At 41.7% G+C, this 22,766-nt stretch overlaps 1 protein-coding gene across 4 annotated transcripts in view; it reads left to right on the top strand.

Annotated features, from left to right (window-relative positions):
- Positions 1–22,766, top strand: part of COL14A1 (collagen type XIV alpha 1 chain) — a 181,332-nt gene that overhangs the window by 3,561 nt on the left and 155,005 nt on the right. For 3 of the 4 annotated variants that reach the window (XM_043507394.1, XM_038393129.2, XM_038393131.2), the window contains exons 2-5: positions 1,732–1,848; positions 10,931–11,047; positions 14,794–14,937; positions 19,972–20,070. In XM_043507394.1, coding sequence (XP_043363329.1) covers positions 1,758–1,848; positions 10,931–11,047; positions 14,794–14,937; positions 19,972–20,070 — 451 coding nt within the window. In that variant the 5' untranslated portion in view covers positions 1,732–1,757. The remainder of the gene's footprint in view (positions 1–1,731; positions 1,849–10,930; positions 11,048–14,793; positions 14,938–19,971; positions 20,071–22,766) is intronic. The other variant, XM_043507395.1, reaches the window with a different exon arrangement.

Below are 22,766 nucleotides of genomic sequence, written 5' to 3'. Positions count from 1 at the left end.
GCTCTGGGTGTCCCTAAGTCTCCAACTGACAGAAGTTGGGACTGGATGACAGGGGATGGATCACTCAATAGTTGCCCTGTTCTGGTCATTCCCTTTAAAGCACCTGTCATTGGCAACTGTTAGAAGACCGACTATTGGGTTAGATAGACCATTGATCTGACCCAGGGTGGCTATTCTTATGTTCTTAGGTATTGGCAAAGGGGAGGGAGTAGGTAATGAAGAAGAGTGGTAAAGAATGAGATCAAAGGTAGGCCACAGTACAACTGTGAGGGTGAGAAGCTTTAATGTGAAAGGGAGTTAGCTAAGAGAGTCTAAGAGGGGAGTGATCCACTCAGTACAGGTCACCAGGAAGTTTGTGTTTGTTTGTGGGGGTTTTTTATTGGTGGTACTATGGGGAGATTGTAGAGGAGTGAGGTGGGAAGCAGAGAGGAGGAAGTTGCAAAGCAGAACGTATATACCAAAGTTGTTTCTAAATCTGTGCCTTTATAAATGTTTGATAAACAATTAAATATAATCAAGAACTTGCTATTTTTTTTATTTATGAGAGGGGTTACAATTATTCAACAATTGTAATAGTATAAATTGTATATGGGCCAAGTTCAGATGATGAATTCATATTGTTTCTTAAGTGTATTTCAGAGCAAGTCTCTTCTAACCATGAAAATGCTTTAAAATAAAAAGTGACTGTACAAAAATGGTCTATTCCCAATGTGTATTCTGAGCCATATCTGCTTGCTTTAGTGACAAAATGATCTTTTACCCCAATTATCAGATACTTGAGTGATAAAAGTAGTATTAAAAACTTCAGTAGAAGAGAATTGGTTCAGTGGCTTCTCCAGGGCTATGGAAGAGTGAGCTGGATGTGACTCCTTGGCAGAATTGTTAACTAAATTGACTGTGCAATTTTTACCCCCTTACCAGAAGAGCACACGTCAGTTAAACAGTAAATGCACTGATAAATGGGTTCCTGGCTGAGTTTGCAGGTCTGGCAATTAGGAAAATACATCTATTTACTTATAAACTGTGCACATTTGTGAAGCCATTATAGACCATAAACCTGTTACCCCATGATCCTATTGTTAAAGGAATCACTTTCAGAGAAGTGGATGCAAAGCAGATATTAAATTGTAATTATTACTGTATTTGTGGTCATAGAATCCTTCTTTCAGATGCCTTGATACTCTATCTGGGCAGCATTGGTCCATATTACATGGTCTGACATTCACAGGGATGCTCAGTTAGGACACCGTTGTCTCTCTCTCGCTCTCTCTTTTTTTTTTAAAGCTCATTTTGGAACAAGAGAGGTTTTATTTTGTCATTATAGCAGTTTCTGTTCCCAACACTCTCCCTCTCTGCTCCACAAAGGACATGAAGCAGATTTCCAAAGGGGTTCAGCAACTGAAATTGGGGCACTTTTGAAAAAATAGTCCTCAGCTTTTAACTTCATAGGTTCCAGCCCTTTTCCTGACAAGATTTGGAGATTGGCTGTTGCTTTGTCAGAATGCAACTTTGGAGAGTGAAATAAATGCTTAAATAATTCCTCAGCCTTTCCCAAGGAAAAGTGCTTTAGTTACTAACCAGACTTTATGGGTGAAATCCTGGTCCCATTTGAAGTCAATGGCAAAACTCTAATTGATATGATGGAACCATGACTTGACCCTTGATTTTTCATTTAAGTGAATGATCTAGGTTTACAGACTTGATAAATATTTCTGTTCTGTATGTTTTCAGACTTGCTGATACTACGTGTATCCAGGATGAAGGTTTGTCAATACAAGATACACAGCTGGTTCCTCTTGGCTTTTTTGGCAGTCACGGTTCATCTCATCAGTCATGTTCAGGGTCAAGGTAACTGATATATAAGACAGCAGTGCTTTTTCATTAGATCACTCTGATGTGCAGAAGTGGGTTTCCCCTTGTACATATGCAATAGTGTTTTCCCTTTGCTAAGGGGATAGTACAGCATTATTGACATCACTGGGAGTTTTGCCATTGACTTCAAAGGGAACATCAAGAGTCTAGCTCTTCCTGACTTATTTTCACACATTCTCTGAACTGTAGTGTCTTAGGAGGAAGCTTGCTCTTAATTATCTGTATAGTTAAAATGTCTGAAAATGGATTATAGGAAAAAAATTCCATTCTGTTTACTTAAATGTAACTATAAAATATTGATGTTACTACTTTCTAAGCAAATGCATTTTGGGGGGAATGATCATTCTGCAGTGGGACACTGAACTTGCATGGAATACATATTGCTGCTTTGTTGGAACTGTAGCTAATACCATCATTATATAGGGTAGTATGAGGCCCTGCTGCCCTGGGCTGCCAAGTGTCATGATTGTTCATACACCCCTTTTTGTTTGCATTGTGTCTATATCTTATGTATTACTATTTCAAAATATACTGTTGGTATTGCTAAGCTTAAAAATGATCCTATGTGGTCTTGACAGTGGTCTCAAGTCTGTCCTAGTGTGTTTTTCTTCCAAACCAACCTTTGCTTTGAAAGCATGAAAAAATAGGACCAATTCTGTCTTGGCTATGCTCATGCAACCCCCTTGACTTCAGTTGAGGTTGCACAGGCATAACAGAGTGGAATTTGGTCCTCTCTTTCCCACTGAAAGGAGTGTTGGGTTGTATGTTTATGCATGAATATGGTCAGTGGATAGGCTGAGGTGCCTAGGTTTTCTATCTCCAGAGGATAGTTACAAGCAGAAATGGCTCTGGGGTCACAGGAAGAGCATGCTTAACAGATGCATATACTGCTACTGACTTTGCTCAATCTGCAAATGGTCTTTGATGCTGGCTGACTGCTTGGGGGCAGGAGCTGTGGAAGAGCCCTAAATTTGGGGGGGGGCGCTACAGGTACCCAAACCATGCCCCCACCCTTGTGCTGCCCTTTCTCTCCAAGCCCCTGACCTCACACTGTCTCTTTTCCTCAAGCCTCCCCCCCCCCCGCCCCCTCACTCCTCTCCACCCACTTTCCCCAGTTGCTTACCCTTATGGCCATTAAAAAGTGGGAGAGCCATGGCCCCCTAGCCCCTCCCATTCCGGTGCCTCTGCTTGGGGGGGACCATGCCCCCTTCCGACTATGGAACATCATTAGGTGCACTAACCAAACTTTCCAGAATGTGAGGAATGTTAGCTGTAGTATTTATTGTAGAGGAAGGGGGTTCACTGTGCCTTTCTACTACCTCTGTGCACCTATTCTAAACAGAAATTTAGCCTCCAGATGCTTGTGACTTAATGAGTCGAAGTGAAGCACGTGATTATACATGTGTCTGTATATCTTACACTTGATACATATGTGACATTCAGCTCAGGACTCCCAGAACTGTAAGCCATTGTATTACTCTTCTGCCTCAGCAAGTTGAGAGCTTTGCTGCTGCTAAGATGTGTGTCCGCTCCCTGACACTCCAGCCTCTCTTTGCAGTGCAGCAAACTCCTCGGGACTCTGCCAGTCTAAACCTTGCCTGCAGGCAACCATCAGTGAACCCCAGTTCCCGCAGAGACATTTCTCTGCAGTGTCCAGTCCCTCTCACTGGGCACTCACAGAACTTACTAAGTTCACAGCCTTCCAAGAGACACGGCACACACCAGGCTGTTAGGTTAGCTGAAGACTCACACTTCATTTTAATATAACTGCACTTAGATATCGTAGATACTTTATAGTAAAACTAAAAATAAGTGTACAGAGATTTAAGTGATACTGAACAAGAGAAAAAGAGACAAGTTTGGTTACAAACAAAATAAAACATACTATCCAGTGCCTAAAACTTAATTTTAGCTAGTTAAAATTTTTGCCTATGCAGTTTGCTTATTTACTTAAAGTTAACAGCATCTCTAGCCTTTCTGGCCAGGGGATCCAGCTTTCTCAGGATCACAAGGTGCTTTTTCCCCATGTCCCCTAAGCAGTGGATAACTAAAATGTCATTTTACTCCCCTTATGTTACCCAAAGTCCATTGTCACTGCCTCAAGAGCCAGGAAGGCTTTCTAGGGTGCAGATTCTATCCCCAGAGTGATTGCTAAACTGTCTTTTCCCCTCACTTGTTAACTTGATGGCTTTGTTTACCGTATATGTAAATGCACTTTTATTGTCCTCTGTCTGCAGTCAAGTCAGTCAGACAAGTAAATCCACATTCCTTTGTCTAGCACATGCTGGGTTTATACACTGCCTCCCAAACACATTTTAAGAACATATCTCCAGCACACACATGTAACTCTTTGTACACAATTCATCCATCCATCCTACAATGATTTTCAGAACCAGTGTGTCACCAGTTTTTATAGGACACCATACTTGATTACACTTTTTTTATAGTGCGGTAATATTGTATACAATTAGTTGATTCAATTGCTTATTCTTGATGGGTCCAGACCCCTTGTTCTCCCTGTGGGGTGTCTGGACCTGATTGTCACTACATATGGTTCAGATTTTCAAAACTGTTTTGGGGATTCAGACACATCTAAAAGTAAACTCAGTGGAAGGTGTGTTTAAATCCCCTAAATTGCTTTGAAAATCAAACATTTTAAATGTGGTTGGTTTGTTTTGTTTTTTAAATCAGTCATATGTTAGCAGTGGACATAAATTGCACACTAAAATCAAATGCAGGTCTCAGAAAATGTAGGCCGCACCATCATATTATTGAATAATGGAGTATATGGATCCGTAGCCTGTGGAGTATGAGTTGAGAATATTCTTTTGCTATATTTAAAGTAGTAACATGTCCTTTGAATCCTTCCTTTTGGCCTTTGTTGTCAAAGTTTTTCCTTTTTCCCTTTGCAATAAACGGTTTACTTCCTCCTCCTTGTAACAGCTGGCTAACTATAAATGATATAGTATGTTTGAGTGATTAAAGAAATAACACACTGTAACAAGGTGCAGGAAGAATAGGGGTTAGTTCCAGCTTGCACAAGCGCTTTGGGGAAGAACTGTAAATTGATTCCTTAGGAGAAAGAGAGAATATGTTTGAGAAGGTCTAGTTTCACATTTGAGGTTTTATTCCAATCCTGTGATCCCTTTTCCACACATTAATTTATATTACTTTCTAGTTACAAATGTTATCCTTTGTTTTCTGCTGAGTCATTCCACCATCTTGCTCATGAATTATCCAGTTATTATTATTTGTTGGTCAATGATAACTTAAAATGTAACTTTTAGATTTTAATCCTTTTCATTTGTTGAGCTCTCAGTTTGATGTGATGCATTTACTAGCTGCCTTCCAAATCCTTTATTATCCCTCTGCTTTCATGCAATATTTTAATTACTCCCTCACATTTAGTTTGGAGTTTTTTCTCTTGCTCAATAGATAAGTTACTTTAAAAATATTGGAGCTTCTTGTCCAGTCTATTAAAATAATGAAAAGTTTACTCCCAGCAAAACAACACTGGCTAATAAACCATCACAACTAAGGAAAATATATCTGCTCTCATTAAGGTTCCCATTTATCCATTCAATAATTGGGGTGTTAATTTAAGAATTTGCTTTTACATATACAAGATGGTGATTGTACTTCATGTTGTGAGAATTTCCATATGCTGTTAAATGTATATGCTAGATAATTTTGGTGGAATATTAATTTGTTCAGTTTAATCAAGTTTTTTTAATTTTTATAACAATATAAAATTAGATTCTAGAAGGTACAACTAGTATTGCCAGCTTTACACAGTTTATTTGACAGCTATGTACTTGAGAATTTTTGTCCTCCTTTTTAGAATACTGAGTATTTCAAAGCTTTGTTTTCCTATTTGTCCTCAAGAATAATGTATTTGGAGCACTAACAAAAATAGCTGACTTCTATGTAGCTGCATAAACCAAGGCCTTGAACTTGTCTTTAGTCTCTTTTTGGATGATTGCTTGAATGTTGCTGATGGCCATTCATTTGCTCATTCCTGTAAAACCCCTTAACGAGCTCTCAGTACTGATTTTTATCAGTTAACGGACTCAGTTTGGATTCATTTTTTTTTTCTTTCTGCAAGAAGTGAAATTTTGTTCCACAGACAATAAAGGTCCTCAGAAATAAAGATTTCCTCTTCAGGTTGGTGACCCCGGAGTAATTCCCATCAATATTTTGTTGTGTTTGTCCAAGTATTAGATTTAACTTCCTTAGTTATATGTACTTCTCTGTGCCAGAACACTAATCTTTGCATAACTAAGACATAGTTAAATATCTGTTTTGTGAACAACACTTCTTTTCTCCCTATGATTAATTATTGGCTGGAAATATCCTCCCCACCATGCTCCCCCACATTTAGACACAAAAATGAATAAGTGGTTAGCAAAGATCAACTAGTTATGTAAAGATTATTCTGGCACAAGTCTTGTAGTCTATCATATTGTAGCTGTATAGAAAGCACAAACACATCTGGTGATTATGTCCTTCTTTGCTTGTTATTGTCAGACATGCTCAAATAAATTTATTAGTTTCTAAGGTGCCACAAGAACTCCTTTTCTTTTTGGTTTTGTAGAGGTTCCAAAAGTTTACCTGATTTGATGATGGCTAATTACAAGTAGGTCAGAGCTACACTGCTTTGTTAGAAAGTGCTCTTTTAATCTTTAGGTCACACATGGGAGAAAAGGGGGCTCCAGAGCTCATTTTCCCTTGCAATGGTATAGGACACACTTGGTTGGCATTTACATTCTTGGTGCTTAGCCACTGGATCCCTGTGAATCTTACAGCTGGTTTCCCAAAGATTATTTACGGTTGCTTTGAAAAAGTAAATAATCAGAATTACATATTTTCATGAACTGGTACTCATGATTCTTCACTCTAGGTTCGTTCAGCACTGACTGATTCTATCCTTGAGCTATGTGTAAATCATTCTGAATCTTGAGAATGAATTAAAGACTGTAATCCATACCTACAACCTTTCTGGCTTTTAAAACTTTTACCACAGCTTCCAGAGTAGCAGCCGTGTTAGTCTGTATTCGCAAAAAGAAAAGGAGTACTTGTGGCACCTTAGAGACTAACAAATTTATTAGAGCATAAGCTTTCGTGAGCTACAGCTCACTTCATCGGATGCATTTGGTGGAAAGAAACATTTTTCCACCAAATGCATCCGATGAAGTGAGCTGTAGCTCACGAAAGCTTATGCTCTAATAAATTTGTTAGTCTTTAAGGTGCCACAAGTACTCCTTTTCTTTTTACCACAGCTTCAGTTATTTTATTACAATTACAGTATGCTGAATGTTCTTGCAGTATCTTGCCTAGCACAATATTTCATATTTGATCTTTTAATCACAAAACAGCATGGGCCACATTTTCAAAGAACCAGTTGTCTGTGTGCAATGATACTTTTAGCTGCTCATTCTTCTGAATCTAATAATGCCTATTTTCTAAAGCCCCACTGGGGTGGACAGACCCGGAGATTAGGCCTGTCCAGATCATATCCACCGTCCTTGAGTGCATAGTTTGTATGCATGCTCATTGCAGAGATTTTTGAAAAGTGTCTTCAGGGTGCCAGGCTGTTTTGACACTCATTGTCTCTGTGCCCCTTGCTTCCCACTCTCCCTCTGACTTTTCTCTCCCTTGAACTCCAGTGTCCTGAGAGCAGCTGCAATGTCACTAAGATGGTCTTGGCTCTTCCACATTCCCTTGCTGCCTCTGGCTCTTTAGGCTGGAGTATAACTGAGGCTGGTGTAATCTGCTAGAATAGGCCCTCTAACTAATAAGCTGGTTACAACTCAATAGCAGGAAATAAAGCTTTACCATTAAACTTTGATTAACATTTTGATAACTTCTAACATTGCAGCATTGTTAACATTGAGAAACAATTGAACCAACAAACAAAACCAACATGAAAGAAAAGTCAGCTAGTATTTTTATCACGTCTTAGAAAAGGAAGAAATAGGGGGAAAAATACTAGATGATATGACCATGAATCACCAAAAATGCTTGGCCAGATCCTCAGCTGGTGTAAATTGCCAAAGCTCCACTGACTGAAATGGGAGAACTAGTGAGGCCTGAGGGAGTGTCTTGGCAGCTCTTTATCTCTATGGGCTCTGGCACTCATCACACCTGTCTGTGGATCTTAACGAGAAACAACACAGGAGAAGATAAATATTAGCTCATCGTATAAATTGGGACCAGAAACAACATTTGGGCCAACAACAACTAAAAAAAGACTAAAACATTATTAAACTTCTTAAAAGAAAATAGAAAGAAAAGATACATGCTATCTTTAAGTCATGGTGTTTGCTGTGATATATCCTGGGCCTTCAGGTCTAGAAACCATTTGTACGATGGCAGGAGGAAGCCAACCTCTGCTGCCATATCCATCTGGAATTGTGAAGGCAGAGGCCCTTGGGATGTATGCTCAATTTTATAGGCAGGACAGAACCAGTTGTTGGAGTAAACCATTTGGACTAGTGTAGCTTGGTAGCAGGTACCTTTGCCCTTGAGCTAGCAAAATACCCTCAGCAAGAGGAAGAGGCATATGCACACTAGAAAATTAAGTCGACCTAAGTTACATCAATGTACAGCCACTGCAGTAACTAAATCATGTTTGTATGTCCACACTATGTTCCTTGTGTTGGCGGTGCGCGTCCTCACCAGGAGCGCTTGCACCGATTTAACTGACAGTGCGGGGCATTGTGGGAAGGCTTCTGAATGCCAGAAACAGTCAATATAAGTAACACAGTGTCTACACTGACACTGCATTGACCTAATTACATTGACCTAAACACTACAGCTCTTGTGGAGGTGGAATTATTAAGTTGGTGTAGCAGGTGAGTTACGCCAGCGGGAGCGACATTTTAGTGTAGACGCTTACCGGGTTAGGTCAGTGTAAGCTTCCTTGCATCGAACTAACTCTGTAGTGTAGACTAGGGATGATTCTCCTGTACTGTTACCTTGCCTAGGTGCCTGGTAGGACAATTTTCGTAAATAGCACATCATTGAGGCTGTACATACAGGGCTGGGCAATCACAACTCATTACAAGACCATAGCATACGCCCGTGGTTACCAACCAGTTGATCACAATCGAGTGGTCGATCCTAGAAGATCTCCCATTCGATCGCGATCTCCCTAAGACAGGTTCCCATCTGCACCGGCCCCACGCCACTCCTGGAAGCGGCCAGTGTGGCTCCAGGGACAGGGTCAGTAGGGCAGGGGTCTCCCTCCATGCACTGCTCCTGCCTGCAAGCACTGCTCCCCACAGCTCCCATTGGCTGGGAATGGGGAGCTGCGACCAATGGGAGCTGCGAGGGCAGTGCTTGCAGAGAGGGGCAGTGCGTGGAACCATGTGCCACTCTCCCCCCGCAGGGGGGCATTGGCTCCTTCCGGGATCATGGGGCTTAGGTAGGCAGGGAGCCTGCTTTAGCAGCAGCCATGCTGTGCTGCCAACCAGGAGCTGCCAGAGATAAGTGCTGTCTGGTGGGAGGCTGCACCCCAGCCCTGAGCCCCCCCTGCACCCTGAACCCCCTCCTGCACCAACACTCTCTGCCCCAGCCCTGACACCCATCCCAGAGCCATCACCCTGAACCCCCTCCTGCACCCCAACACTCTGCCCCAGCCCTGACCCCCCTCCCAGAGCCAGCACTCCACTCCCTCCTGCACCCCAACACTCTGCCCCAGTCCAGATCCCCCTCCTGCACCCAAACTCCCTGCCCCAGGCTCAGCCCAGAGCCCCCTCCCACACTGTGAACCCAGCCCAGAGCCTGCATCCCCTTGGGCACCTCACCCCTGTGCCCCAGCCTAGTGAAAGTGAGTGAGGGTGGGGGAGAGTGAGTGATGGACAGAGGGGAGGAGGGAGTGAGTGTGGTGAGGCTTTGGGGAAGGGACAGGGCCTCAGGAAAGGGGCAAGATAGATCCTGGGTTTCCCTTAAATTCAAAAAGTGATCTTGGGTGTAAAAACGTTGGAGACCACTGGCATATGCTGATAATACATTAGAGTAAGCTAGTGAACTGGTACGGTAACCTAACTGCTGCTGCATGCCCAAAAGCACACAGTGGAAAGTATTCCAGGCATGCAACTGCCTTGCTGACTCAAGTGAAGAGCCCCTGATAGTCCTTGCCATCCTCTCTCTACTTCAGCCACCTCCGCTCCTCTGGTCACCTCAGAGCACACAGGTCTGGAATTTCTGCTTGTTCCTGGGCACCTAAAATGCCACCTGCCCCTTTCTCCCACAATCCCTTCATGTTTCCATTCTTTCCAACTTCTACTATTTTGAACTATAGTTGATGATCCCCGAGTCAGTAGAGGCTGGCTTCACCTATAGTGCCTGGATTGCCTTTTACCTGAACCTTGGTTAGCTTGTATACATCTAAGTTAGCTGTGGAGGGGCCCAGGACAATTCTGGTTTTTGATAGGGATGAATGTGCATTAACAACTGAGGCCATGCCCATGACCCAATCAGTTTGCACGCTCCATTTTTGCAGCTCTGCACGCACTCACCATCCCTTTTGAAAAATGTGCTATTTCCTGTCCCTTGCTTGCAGCCTAAAATACACATGCAAGAAGGACATTTGTACCCACACAAGCCTTTGAAAATTTGGCCCTGAGTGACTTAAATGAAAAACCCAAGATATTCAGCATAAGAGCTAGGAAAGGCATATTGCCAAATAACAAGGAAGATCAATTTTTAGTTCCTATACATTAACAAAGAGCATTTTGTATAACCAGCTTTGCTTGCTAAACTAGAGTCTTAACATCTAACACCATTTGTCTCTGTCTTTTGTAAAGTCAGTAGTTTTGGTTTTTTCTCCTTGTAAATTAAAGGCTATGTCTTTGGGGGAAATAAGGCATCTTGGGGATTAATATTATTTTACAAACTAATAAGCTGATTTATGTGACATTTAGAATAACTTGCATCCTTTGTGTTGTCAAACTTGTGTGCGTGTGTTTGCCTAAGTATTTTCCTTAACATTTATTTAAAAATTAAATATACTTTTTTTGTACTGTACAGTAAGATCTCTATTTTTTCCTTACAGTGGCTCCACCAACAAGACTAAGGTATAATCTAGTCACTCATGACAGTGTACAGATTTCATGGAAAGCCCCTAAAGGGAAATTTACTGGATTTAAGCTTCTTGTCACTCCAAGTTCAGGTAAAAAATATTTACATTTGTCTATAAACATATTTGGTTCATTTAGGTCCAGTGATATGCTGTCTAGTGATCTGGAGAAAAGCAGCCGACTATTGCTTTGGGGCTCACTCCAGATAACTGGGGGACTTTGAGCTGGCTCTGGACAACCAGGAGCTCTGGCTGTCCAGCAGGAGAGGGATCAATCCAACTTGCCACTCTGCAGTTGGAGGCCAGTGTGAATGCAGATGTCTGGAGTATCCAGGGGGTGGAGTCAACTGACCAATACTTTCTGTGCTTCATCATCAGTAGCAAGCTCCACCTCTGGTCCTGTCCCTGTGAGCATCCCCTCCTCTGTCCTTCTTGCCGTATACCGGGAAATAGTAAGTGCCCCCAAAAGAGTCAGTAGATGACGTTCTGTGAATGTCCATGGGAATTTTGGGCAGTCAGAACAAGGGAAGTGAGTAAGAGGCAGAGGGGCAGGTCCTTAGCTGGCATAATTTTTTATAGCTCCATTGTCAATGCAGCTAAGAGTTCAGAATCCACTAGTTCAAAATCTTCTCCAGTCTGCATAATATTTTAGTCACGCTTAATGTAGCCCTTATCCTACAGACCCCCATCAGGAGAGGGTAAATGTTTATAAACTGTGCTGCTGAAGAAACCTGAAACAAATTTTCACAATATATCCACACTGTTATTCCTAGTACCAAGACAACTAAACTATAGCTTAGTTATTTCCGAATAACTATCACATGTAGACTATAATGTATTAATTTGAAATTTATAAATGTGAGATCTACAAACTGCATTTGCACTTTGTTGTTTCATTTATATATAATCTACTTTGAAGAATAAAATGTAGCTTACAGATTGGACAGTGAAAAAGAACAGCTGTAGCAAATTCTTGATGAGAAAGCAATAGATTTCTTTTTCCTCCCCCTATTTTACTGTTGCACTGACTTGTGCCAGGCAGGCTTTTCAACCTTAAGATGAGCAGACATGCGACATATAAAAGCAATAAAAATGTGCCAAAAACCACAAACCAACAAAAGTTGCAACAATGTGTGACATGAAGCAATTAAGTCAGCTATTGTGCTAAAAGGTATTAATTTCCAAAGGAATGAACGGCCGCTGAGTCAGATGGGCAAAAGGAAAAAGAGTGTAAGCAGTTTTGATAGCGTGAATGTGGTATGCTTTGGTAGCCTGCTGACAGCAGAGGGTCTCCAATAAATGTTAATCCTCAAGGTAATTTGCAACATGGATAGTTTGTACATTCAGTTAAAGCAGTGGTAGATTTATTAGGGCCCAGGCTAGTAGTGCTATGCAAAAGGATGGAGAAGGGAATGTGGTGAGCACTGGTGGGCAGTGATGAATACAATGCACTGCTGGTGCCACTTCAGTGCCTCTTTCCCTACTGCCCACAACCCTGCACTCAAAGCCTGCATATGGGTTGAGGCAGGAGTAGTGAAATGCACAAAATGCAGCTGCTGAGCCCTAGTTAGTGGTTATTGGATCACGCTTGGGAAAAGTTATTAGGCCGCTCCCTTCCTCTGCCTAACAACTAAAACAAACTCCTTTAATATGTCCTTTGAGGACTATTGCCTAAGTATTTTTAAAAGTTAGAAATTCACCCCCAGCTGCTTGTACCCTGCCACTGATCGTGGGAGACTCAAATGCCAGATGAGTCTTCACAGTTCAGTCATGCTGAAAATTGCTTTTTAGGCTTTGAGTTTATGGACTGCTCACTCCCTCCCTCCCACAATTACCTGCCTAGCCGTGTCACAGCTAGTTCCCCATTTGTAGCTCCTCTCACCTCATTCCTAGTGTCTTGGATCATGGGTCCAGTGCTCATTGGTTTGTATCCTTTTGCACTATGATCCATTTCTCTGCTGAGTTAACCCTATGCAAGACTCTCTTCCCTCTTAAAGCCTTTTTGGTTCCTATTCCTTTAAGCCAGGGCACTTGAAAACTACTGTGACTTCTTCTGCAGCTAGTTCCTATGTGTTGACTGTCCTGTTGCAGCAAAACTCTTTTAGAGCTGCTGGCCCCTTGCAGTATGCTTGACCAGATTAATTTCCCCATTGGATTTTTCTTACCTGCAGTTCTTCAGTTCCCTGCTCTTATAAACTGTCCCTTCCTGTTCCAGTTGCTCTGCTTTGGCCTCATTTGAAGAACAGACATGTAGCAGCCACTCACTACAAATTGCTTTTTTTCCCCTTCTCTCCATGTGGGTGTCAGGGACCCAGATAGCAGGGTCACTCTCCAAGCAACTGTCTGGGCACAGCTGAACCTGGCAGGGGCTGTCTGATTGACTGCACTTCCTGACTGGTGGAGGGCAGATTTAAACTCCTACTTGAGCCAGTAGCAGCCCGAACTCTATTGTTGCTCAATGCATCTCATGCCGCAGCTGTGCTTGATCCTGCTTCCTGCACCTGCTCCCATCTAGCTCCTGTCTGCTCCTATCCAGCCTACCCTTGTGCCCTTTCCAGTTCCTTCCCTTCTCATCCTCAACCCCCCTGGCTCTACTTCCTGACTACATCTACAACTACCCATTGGCTCTCCCATTTGGCTTCTGACCCATGGCTCTGGTATCAGATACACCTGGCTTGACTCCACTCTAATCTGGCCACCCTCATGGTTCTGACTATTAGGCATGATTGCCCACATCCCAGATGTGATCCTGATCATGGATTTGAGCTGGGCTTCCTGGCTGTCTTACCGAGCCCACTGGTCTCTGCATTTCGCTAGCACAGTCCTTCTGGCTTCAGCACTCTGGGACTGTCCCTGCTTGTGAATGCAGTCTTTGCTTCTTTGGGGAGATTCTTCCCACTCTCCAGGGTTCACGGTATTAGCTAGTAGCTGCTTTCCTCCCAGTAGTTCATTCTATTATCTGTGCCTCCCAGGGTCACTGCAACACTTCTCAGAGCTTCTGGAATGCTGCTAATATCAGCTAGGCCTCCTGGCCATCTCCTTTCACTCCTAGACAAGGTCTACTTCATGATGTCCTATTCCTTTAGCCTCTCATTTCATGTCCCCATTCCCAATTGCGGATGAGTCTCTGGACTGCTTCCAGAACAGAGTAATGCCCACAGAGGTCTCTGCTAGTTCAGATGGCTCAATTTCCTGGGTGGCTTTCCAGTTCTTCTCCTGTGTCTCACTTTGTACCCTCTCCAGGACCTCCATTTCCTGTAGGCCTTTCCTGCATGTGTGTGTGTGTGTGCTTGCACATGTGTGTACATAGCCAGGTCTTACCTGTTATTCATGTTTAGGTTTTGGAGAAAATGTACATCCCATGAGATCATCCTTTTAAGGACACAGTATGTCAGCCCATCTGGCTCCCTGCTTTTCTGGGGTGTCCTCTGTGTCATTCCAAAGGAACAAGGGTTTGGAACAGACAACCAGTGATGAGTGACTGGACTTTGGTCATTACCGTACTTAATGTAGCTTAAAGAAAAGGAGTACTTGTTGCACCTTAGAGACTAACAAATTTATTAGAGCATAAGCTTTCGTGAGCTACAGCTCACTTCATCGGATTTGCATCCGATGAAGTGAGCTGTAGCTCACGAAAGCTTATGCTCTAATAAATTTGTTAGTCTCTAAGGTGCCACAAGTACTCCTTTTCTTTTTGCGAATACAGACTAACACGGCTGCTACTCTGAAATGTAGCTTAAGTATACATTTAAGTGGTTTAAAATGTAGCAATTTACCTTATCATAGCATTCACTATTTACTATGCTGCTGATCTTATTTCTCCTTTTTTTTCCTTGCAGGTGGAAAAACCAATCAACTAACTCTTCAAAACAGTGCAACCAAAGCAATTATTCAAGGTCTTATTCCAGATCAAAGCTACGCAGTTCAGATTATTGCATCCAATAAAGACCAAGAGAGCAAGCCAGCACAAGGGCAGTTCAGAAGTATGTATCTGTTTGCATATATCATATCTCACATATTGCACTGTCTTACCAAATACCTCTTCAATCTATAAATGTGCAATGTACTCAGATACCACAGAGATGAGCATGTTATGAATACTTAGACCGATAGAGAACATAGAGCCAATTTCAGCCAGGTGTAAAAAGGTGCAAGTCTGGTGACTTCAGTGGAGTACACCTGGTAATACAAAATCTGGCTTTATCAGACATCATGCAAGAAATCTTAGTAGCAGAGATTCTAAACTAAAAACATTGGGCTATTAACATTTCCTTTAACTTTCTCCTTTCCCTTGTGAAAATAGCCCATGACTCATAAAAAGGGAATTGTGAGTGGGAGGAAATGAATGGAATATCTTTTTTTATTTCTTCACTTTTTCATGGATTTCCAATGTAATTCTTAGAATGGGTTCAGGGAAGCCATGGGTAAGTCTTAAAACTTTGAACTTGTAATAGGCCAGATGCTCAGCTGGTATAAGTCAGTATAGCTCTGTTTAATGGCGCTATGTCAGTTTACACCTGTTGAGAATCTGGCCTAATATGTTCAGCACATGATCCTGCAAAACCCAAACAAATATACCGGACCCTCGCTAGAACACACATCTATATAACGCGAATTCGCATATAACGCAGTGGCGGCCATGCACCCCAAATTTAATTACTTTAATTGCAATTCATTTTAACACGGTCCCCGCGTTAACACAGTACCGTGCATGGATCCCAAATCTAGCGAGGGTCCAGTGTATATACAGAAAAGGATAAATGTGTTCTGTCTGAGGGTGTGTTGATTAGTTAGGTTTCAGAGTAGCAGCCGTGTTAGTCTGTATTCGCAAAAAGAAAAGGAGTACTTGTGGCACCTTAGAGACTAACAAATTTATTTGAGCATAAGCTTTCGTGAGCTACAGCTCACTTCATTGGATGCATCCGATGAAGTGAGCTGTAGCTCACGAAAGCTTATGCTCAAATAAATTTGTTAGTCTCTAAGGTGCCACAAGTACTCCTTTTCTTTTTGATTAGTTAGGTGCACTTTCTGCCCTGATTTACATCTCAGGCCTAATCTACTTTAGGAAATTAGGTTAGTATGACTATGTCTCCGAGGGATGTGAAAGATCCATGCCCATAAGTGACTCAGTTAAACTAAACTAACCTCCAGTTTAGAAGGTGCTGGATTGATGGCAGAATTCTCCCATCTACCTAGCTATCGCCTCTTGGGGAGATGGAGTACCTAGGCCGACAGGAGAACCCCTCCAGTGGCCTAGGTACTGTCTTCACTGAAGTGCTACAGCAGTGCAGCTGCAGCATTTTAAGTGTAGCCAAGCCCTCCTGGAACTCAATTAAAGATGGATCAGGACAGATTTAGTCTACAGAACCAAAGACCAGATAGTCTGGGAGTAGAGAAGTAATTTTTCCTGAATCCCCTTCCTACAAAACACCATCTGTGAACATTTTTAGCATCTGAGATGCTTGTGCTTCAGGTTTCTAACCGTGTAATGGGTCTGCCATTCATTGTTCTAATTGCTAGACCACCCTCCTATCCTATCCAGCACATGATAGCAAGTGCTGACTACTTGATGTAGAGGCCATGTCAAGTCCTTCTAGGAATTCACCTGTGCCTGTATTTATTATTTTAAATACCACTGGTTGCAAAACCCACAAAACCACAGGTTACTTTGGTAAAGAGAAACCTATAGAATGGCTACTCAAGCTTCCAAAGTATTAGCTGTGGTTGTTCGTAACTGGCTGTATTCCACAGGAAAAGCAGAGTTGGCAGCTTGATTTTTAGAATGCAGGGGTTACAATCTATTTAATATATTGTTTCTTTAGCTGCAACATGTTTTCATTGGCTGTAGTGAGACTTGGATCCCATTTGACAGTATAATGACTCTATGAATGAAACCAGATACAATGTGTATGCAAGTCCTTCCTTTTTTATGTTGCATTTTCATGGCTTTTTCTTCCCCCATGACAAAGTGATGACTAATTCCTGGGACCGTGGAAGATTAAACTAATCCAAGGCACTTTTGGGAAGGGGAAGGGAGGGCCAGAATAAAATCATGAGAGACTAGCAGGACACTGAACACATCAGCATTTTAAACTCTGAGTTTTAGTTAATATACAAAGTTTTTTGTCTTTCTTTTTTTCAAGCCTACAGAAATCTTAATAGCTTGCAGTAGTCTGTTATCCTTAGGATAATTTATATTTTCTTTTACATGATCAGGTATGCAATTCTTATGTGATAGCTTACAAATCACAGTAAAATAAAAAGGTATAAAATAAGTAAGGCCTTGTAATGGAGTTTTGTCTTAAAGAGGTAGATTGAACAGATGCACTAATAGCTTCAATTTCATCATCAAGCAAATATGTGAATGAATTTTTTTTTGGCTTTTAAAGCTTTATAGAGGCAATATTTTTAACAATGTCTTCAACTCCATAGGGGTAGTCTCTGTAGAAGAATGGCCAGCTCTTTGCCAGAATTACTTTGCTTTTTTGCCTTCTAGTGAGAAGTCTCTCATGTTAGTGCTCTGTTCACGACTTGGAGACCAGTCTTGTGTGTAGACATCTTCAACAGCCACGGAGTCAGTGGCTATTGAAGCCAAATCAGACTTTACTCAAGCAACACTTGCAATTGGCCAAATCATGAAGTTCTTTACATAAAAACGGCCATAATGGGTCATAAAGGTCCATCAAGCCCAGTATCCTGTCCTCTGACAGTGGCCAATGCCAGGTGCCCCAAAGGGAATGAACAGACAGGCTATCATCAAGTGATCCATGCCCTGTCACCCAATCTCAGTTCTGGCAAACGGAGGCTAGGGACACCATCCCTCCCCATCCTGGCTAATAGCCATTGATGGACCCATCTTCCATGAATCTATGTAGCTCCCTTTTGAACCCCTTTTCTCCCCCCCCCCCCTTTTTTTTGAGCTCTGGCAATATCTCCCTTTCACTTCAGTGCAAGATTTGGCTGGGTAAGATGTGAGTCCAGATGTTCTTAGGGTACATCTACACTTCAAGCTGGAGGTGTAATTTCTGACTCGGGTAGATGGACACATACTTGTTCTGATTGAGCAAGTGTGCTAAAAATAGAAGTGTAGCCATGGCAGTGCAGGTGGCAGTATGGGCTAGTCGCCCTGTGTACAATCCTACCTGGGGCCCTAGGTACTTACCGGAGTGGCTGGCTCATCCCACTGCCTGTGCTACTGCGGCTATGCTTCTATTTTTAGTGTCTTAGCTCAATCAAAGTTAGCGCACGTATGTCTACCCAACCTGGAAACTAAACCCCTAGCTCGAGAGTAGGCATAACCTAATCACAGGCTAGCTCATGAGTCCGCCCGGAGTAAAGGGTAGAGTGTGGATTCACTATTCCAAGAGCAGACAAAGGAGAGAATCGTCTCTGAATCACAGTTCTCCTACTTTGCTCCTGGGGTAAGTAATCTGCTATTGGTATTGACATGACAGAGATGGCATCCCATCTCTGCCCCCACACAGCTGTGCTGGCCATTGTGTGCTGGGGAAGAAGTCAAGACTCCAATTATTTTCCACCAGGATTCATGCACTTGCCTCCCATTTGCTCTGGGGTGAGGGTGAGAGGATAGCAGGCCTGCAGAGACTGCTCCCCTCTCCACCCACTACCCCCACACACTGGAACCTACAATATAGGTATCAACACTGTAGAATGGAGGCTTGTATCTCCCTTACTCCCTGTGCAGCACTGTAGAGATTGGAAGGATGGTCTTGTGGTTATGAACTGGATTGTGACTCAACAGATCTATGTTTAATTCCTGGCTCTGTTACAGGCAATGTCTGGGAATTTGGGTGAATTATTTAATATCTCTCTGTTCTCAGTTCTGCAAAACAGGGATAATATTTCCTCTCTACCCTTCATCTGTCAAGTCTATTTATCTTGTAAGCTCTTTGGGGCAGTGAGAGTCTCTTTTATTATGTGTTAATGTCTAGCACAAGGAGGCTCTGATCTTGGCTAGGGCCTCTATGCATGGTATAATATAAATAATGATCAATGCTAGTCATAAATCAGCCCTATATAAATTAAAGGCTTTAATCTGAGTAGAATTTATTTTCTGTTCTTTATAAGTACGTATGTCTGTTGCCACAGGAAAAACACATCCCTTTCTTGGTAAGACTCAAAGCTATTAAAGGTGGCATATTAGATCATTAGCCTCTGTGGCAGCTGCATGGATGGTAACACCAATTAATTTCCTAAAACAATTCTGAGAGGTTTTATTGTAGAAAAACTATATCTCGCACAAAGTTAACTGCATTCACATGGGCTTTAGATGTGATATTGCCACAGTATTTCTCAGTGGGAAGAACAGGGTGATGCAAAGACTAGATGATCACAATTATCCCTCTGGCCTATAATACAAAGTTGGAAATCACTAAACAGGCTGAGTTCTCCCTGCTATGGATGGGGGAAGGGTGTAAGGAGCCTTCACACCCACCCCTAACTTGTTTAGCCCATGTGAGGGCTAGGCACAATGAGAGTCTGAGCTATGGACCTGTCCTACTCCTGTGGGAGTGTGTGGGGCCTTGAAGAAGGCAGGAAGGAGGCAGCCCAAGGCATGGGCTTCGTGGAGGGATATAGTAGCTAGCATGAATTCACCATGTGCCAGAGACTAGAGAGGAATTCTGTCCTCCTGACCCATTCCCACTCTCTAGCCATCCTGGCCAATTTTCTGGGCTGGTGGAGCAGGAGGTTTGCACTCCTGTGTCTTTCCTCTGGGCAGATTTTCCATCACCAAAGGCTCTCCTAAACTTTGGGTTCTGCTAGTAGTAGCAACTTAGGTCCTGATACTGATGTCCCTGTGCTGGGACTCTCCTGAGTGAGGAGTCACTCTCAACAATACCCACCAAGAACATGACTGAGATTAGAAAACAAACAATTGCCATTTGCTGCCTAAGCAAATTGTACAAATGTTGCATGAAGATTCTGGTGTGGGGGAAGAATATGATACGTTTAACTAAACTTTTCCCAGTCTGATACATTTCCTCTTATCTTTGTAGTTAAAGATCTAGAAAGAAAGAAGGAAACATCAAGTAAATCCAAGGTCAAGGGTACAGAAGGTCAAGGGTACGGGCGTAAACCATCTCCATCTACAGAAGGTCAGAATGTCAAAAAATATGATTTTGTGATGTCACATTAATAACCAGTTAAATATATAACTCTGTCATTTTCCTCATTACAGATAAGTGACTTTTTTTTCCAGCATGAAAAATAATTGAAAGTATTCTTTTGAACCTGCATAAAAAGATAGTCTTGCCTGATTTCTGCACTTCCATTCATTATTCAATATACAACATAGTATATATAATAATGACAGAATTAAATATGACTTTCATGCTTGGAACTGATGTGAAATAGTCATATTTTATTACTTTGTCCTCTAGAATCAACCTTGCATAACTACCTGATTTTAATGAACAAATGTCTGTTTTATGCATGCAAACACTTGCATGCAAAAATCAGGATGTTATGTGTCATTACACAAGTTTTATTTTAGATGTTTTGATTTTGTATGTGTGTGAGAGAGCTTCTTTACAGATTAACAAAAAGAAATTTAGCAGAGTTGGATGGTAATGTGCCTGGGCTAGTCAGCAGAAACATTTCCAGTACATCTAGCACATACAAGAAAATCCATTCTGCATTTAACACATAACATAGCTTCCTGTTGGTTCTGAATTCTTAAAAGAAATCTTCCTTTCAGAAATAACACTGAAGGCAATTATTTCCATTAGCAGTTATCTATGATATGCAGAACAAGCAAGGGCAAGAAGAGCTTGATATGACCTCAGATAATCTTTCTGCAATAAATAGACAGTTTCAAGATTCTCACCTCTCCAGTGCCATTTTATTCTGTATCGTGGTAGTGCAAGCACTATGTTATTGGTCCAAAGATCATTGAAGTCAATGGGAATCTTTCCACTGATTTCAGTGGGATTCAGATTATACCCTATATGTCTGTTAAATAATTACAAGACAGTATCTAAATTAATACAGTTTGGTTTTATACAGCATTGTTCATACCAATTTGCCACTAAGTCTTCACGTTCCAGACAGAATGTAAAGAAGTTTACTGGAAAGAAGTTTCTAGAAAGAAGTTCATTAACATGTATGGTACTGTAAACCGTGAGCTGCATCTGATGATGTAATATGGATGGAGGTGATCTGACTTAGTATTTAGGAGAATGTCTGAGCTGGGGGAAATGAGATGGTTAGGGAAGGAAGATATGATTGTTCAGAGGCTTAAGAAGTGAAAAAGGCCAGGGAGAAAAAGCTGGGCCTGTAATAACATTTGAAGAAAGTGTTGAATTGGCTGAGAGAGAGAAGGTCCCTGAGACAGATTTCAGGAGAGGATCTACTACGCCTTTCAGGAAGACCAGAAGTAGAGGCAGAACTAAGTCTATCTTCAAAGCTTGGAGAAAGGAGGATGAAATTGGCTAAGAAAGTTGTGGTCTGTTGCCTCCCCATGTCACGATTCAGTCCTTTAAAAAAAATTATTAAATCTTTTAACTTCAAAACTTGCTTTAGTTCTCTGAAGGTCTTCACATTCCATGTAAATACTGATGATTAGTACTGAATACCAAAATGGAAGCGTGCCATATGCTCAGAAGAAATGCAAAAGTTTTCTATGAAAAACTGTTGGTCTTGACTGAGGATTTTCTGTGAAGCTGGGGTGTGTGCTGGGGTAAAGTGAAACTTGGAAATAGCTCACTTTTTTGCCCTATTTGTAGCTATTTTTGTGGATCCTGACTTTAATTCAGTACAGCTCTGTTCCCAATCCAACCCCATTTAAGTCAACATAAAGATATCATTAGGCTGGATTCTTCACTGGCTTAAACCTTGCACAGACTTTCACTTTGTACAGGTGCAGATTTTATTTAATGTAATGGCAATTCAGGCCAATTGACTTTAATGGGAGTTGGACAAGAGCATTAGCAAAACCTTTTATGTAGAATACGACTGCATCTGCAGTAAAATAGATAGGATAGAAGTGAACCTAGAATGGTACATTAGTGCAGGAAGAATAATGTTATCCAAATTGTACGAGTTGATAGCTAAACACTTTAGTTTATACTTCTGGATTTGAGAGAGCTCAAAAGAAATGAAGGAGGAGTTGGGGAAAGACAGATTAAAACATTCTTAAGAACAAAATAACATGATAAAGTAAAGTATAAAATGATGCTTAGACAGTTGATATTAAACACTTTAACATGACTAAATGAACTGAGACCAGCAATAAATTGCTTCATGCCAAAATTAAAAATCTGGATATGAATATAAGCATAATTAAACCCCTCAAAATATAGCAGCCAAAATAGACTCAAAGAATTTGTGTGTGTTTACATAATATAAAGCGCATGCACACGAACACACATGTTGATCAAGATCACTTTTGAAGCTATAATAATGGTATGAGAAAGATATTCAATCGTAGAATATATGCTTTGAAAGAGAGCTTTGGGCAGACACTAGACTGACTTATAGGAGCTTCACTAGTATTGTAATTCAAGATAATTTTGACATTTTAAGACTAGAAATAATGTCCCTGATCTGCACTTGGATGCATCACAAAGTAGCTACAGTGTCTTTTCATTCTCTGCCATGTGGCCAGTGGAAGTTAGAGTACGCACTCTGCTGTTCTAACTTCCACCTCTAGAATATGTAGGCAGACCTTGTGTCAGTGGAGTATATCAGGTGTAGTGGAGCTCCATGATACACTGCTCCTCTCATGTCCCCTTCTCCCACTTATACCACAGAATGCATGGGCAGCGGGCACAGGAAGGAGCTAAACTGCCTC

Source organism: Dermochelys coriacea, chromosome 2 (assembly GCF_009764565.3).
Source record: "Dermochelys coriacea isolate rDerCor1 chromosome 2, rDerCor1.pri.v4, whole genome shotgun sequence".
Lineage (NCBI taxonomy): Eukaryota > Metazoa > Chordata > Testudines > Dermochelyidae > Dermochelys > Dermochelys coriacea.
The sequence above is the reverse complement of the archived record's forward strand: the minus strand, read 5'-3'. Positions and strand labels throughout refer to the sequence as shown.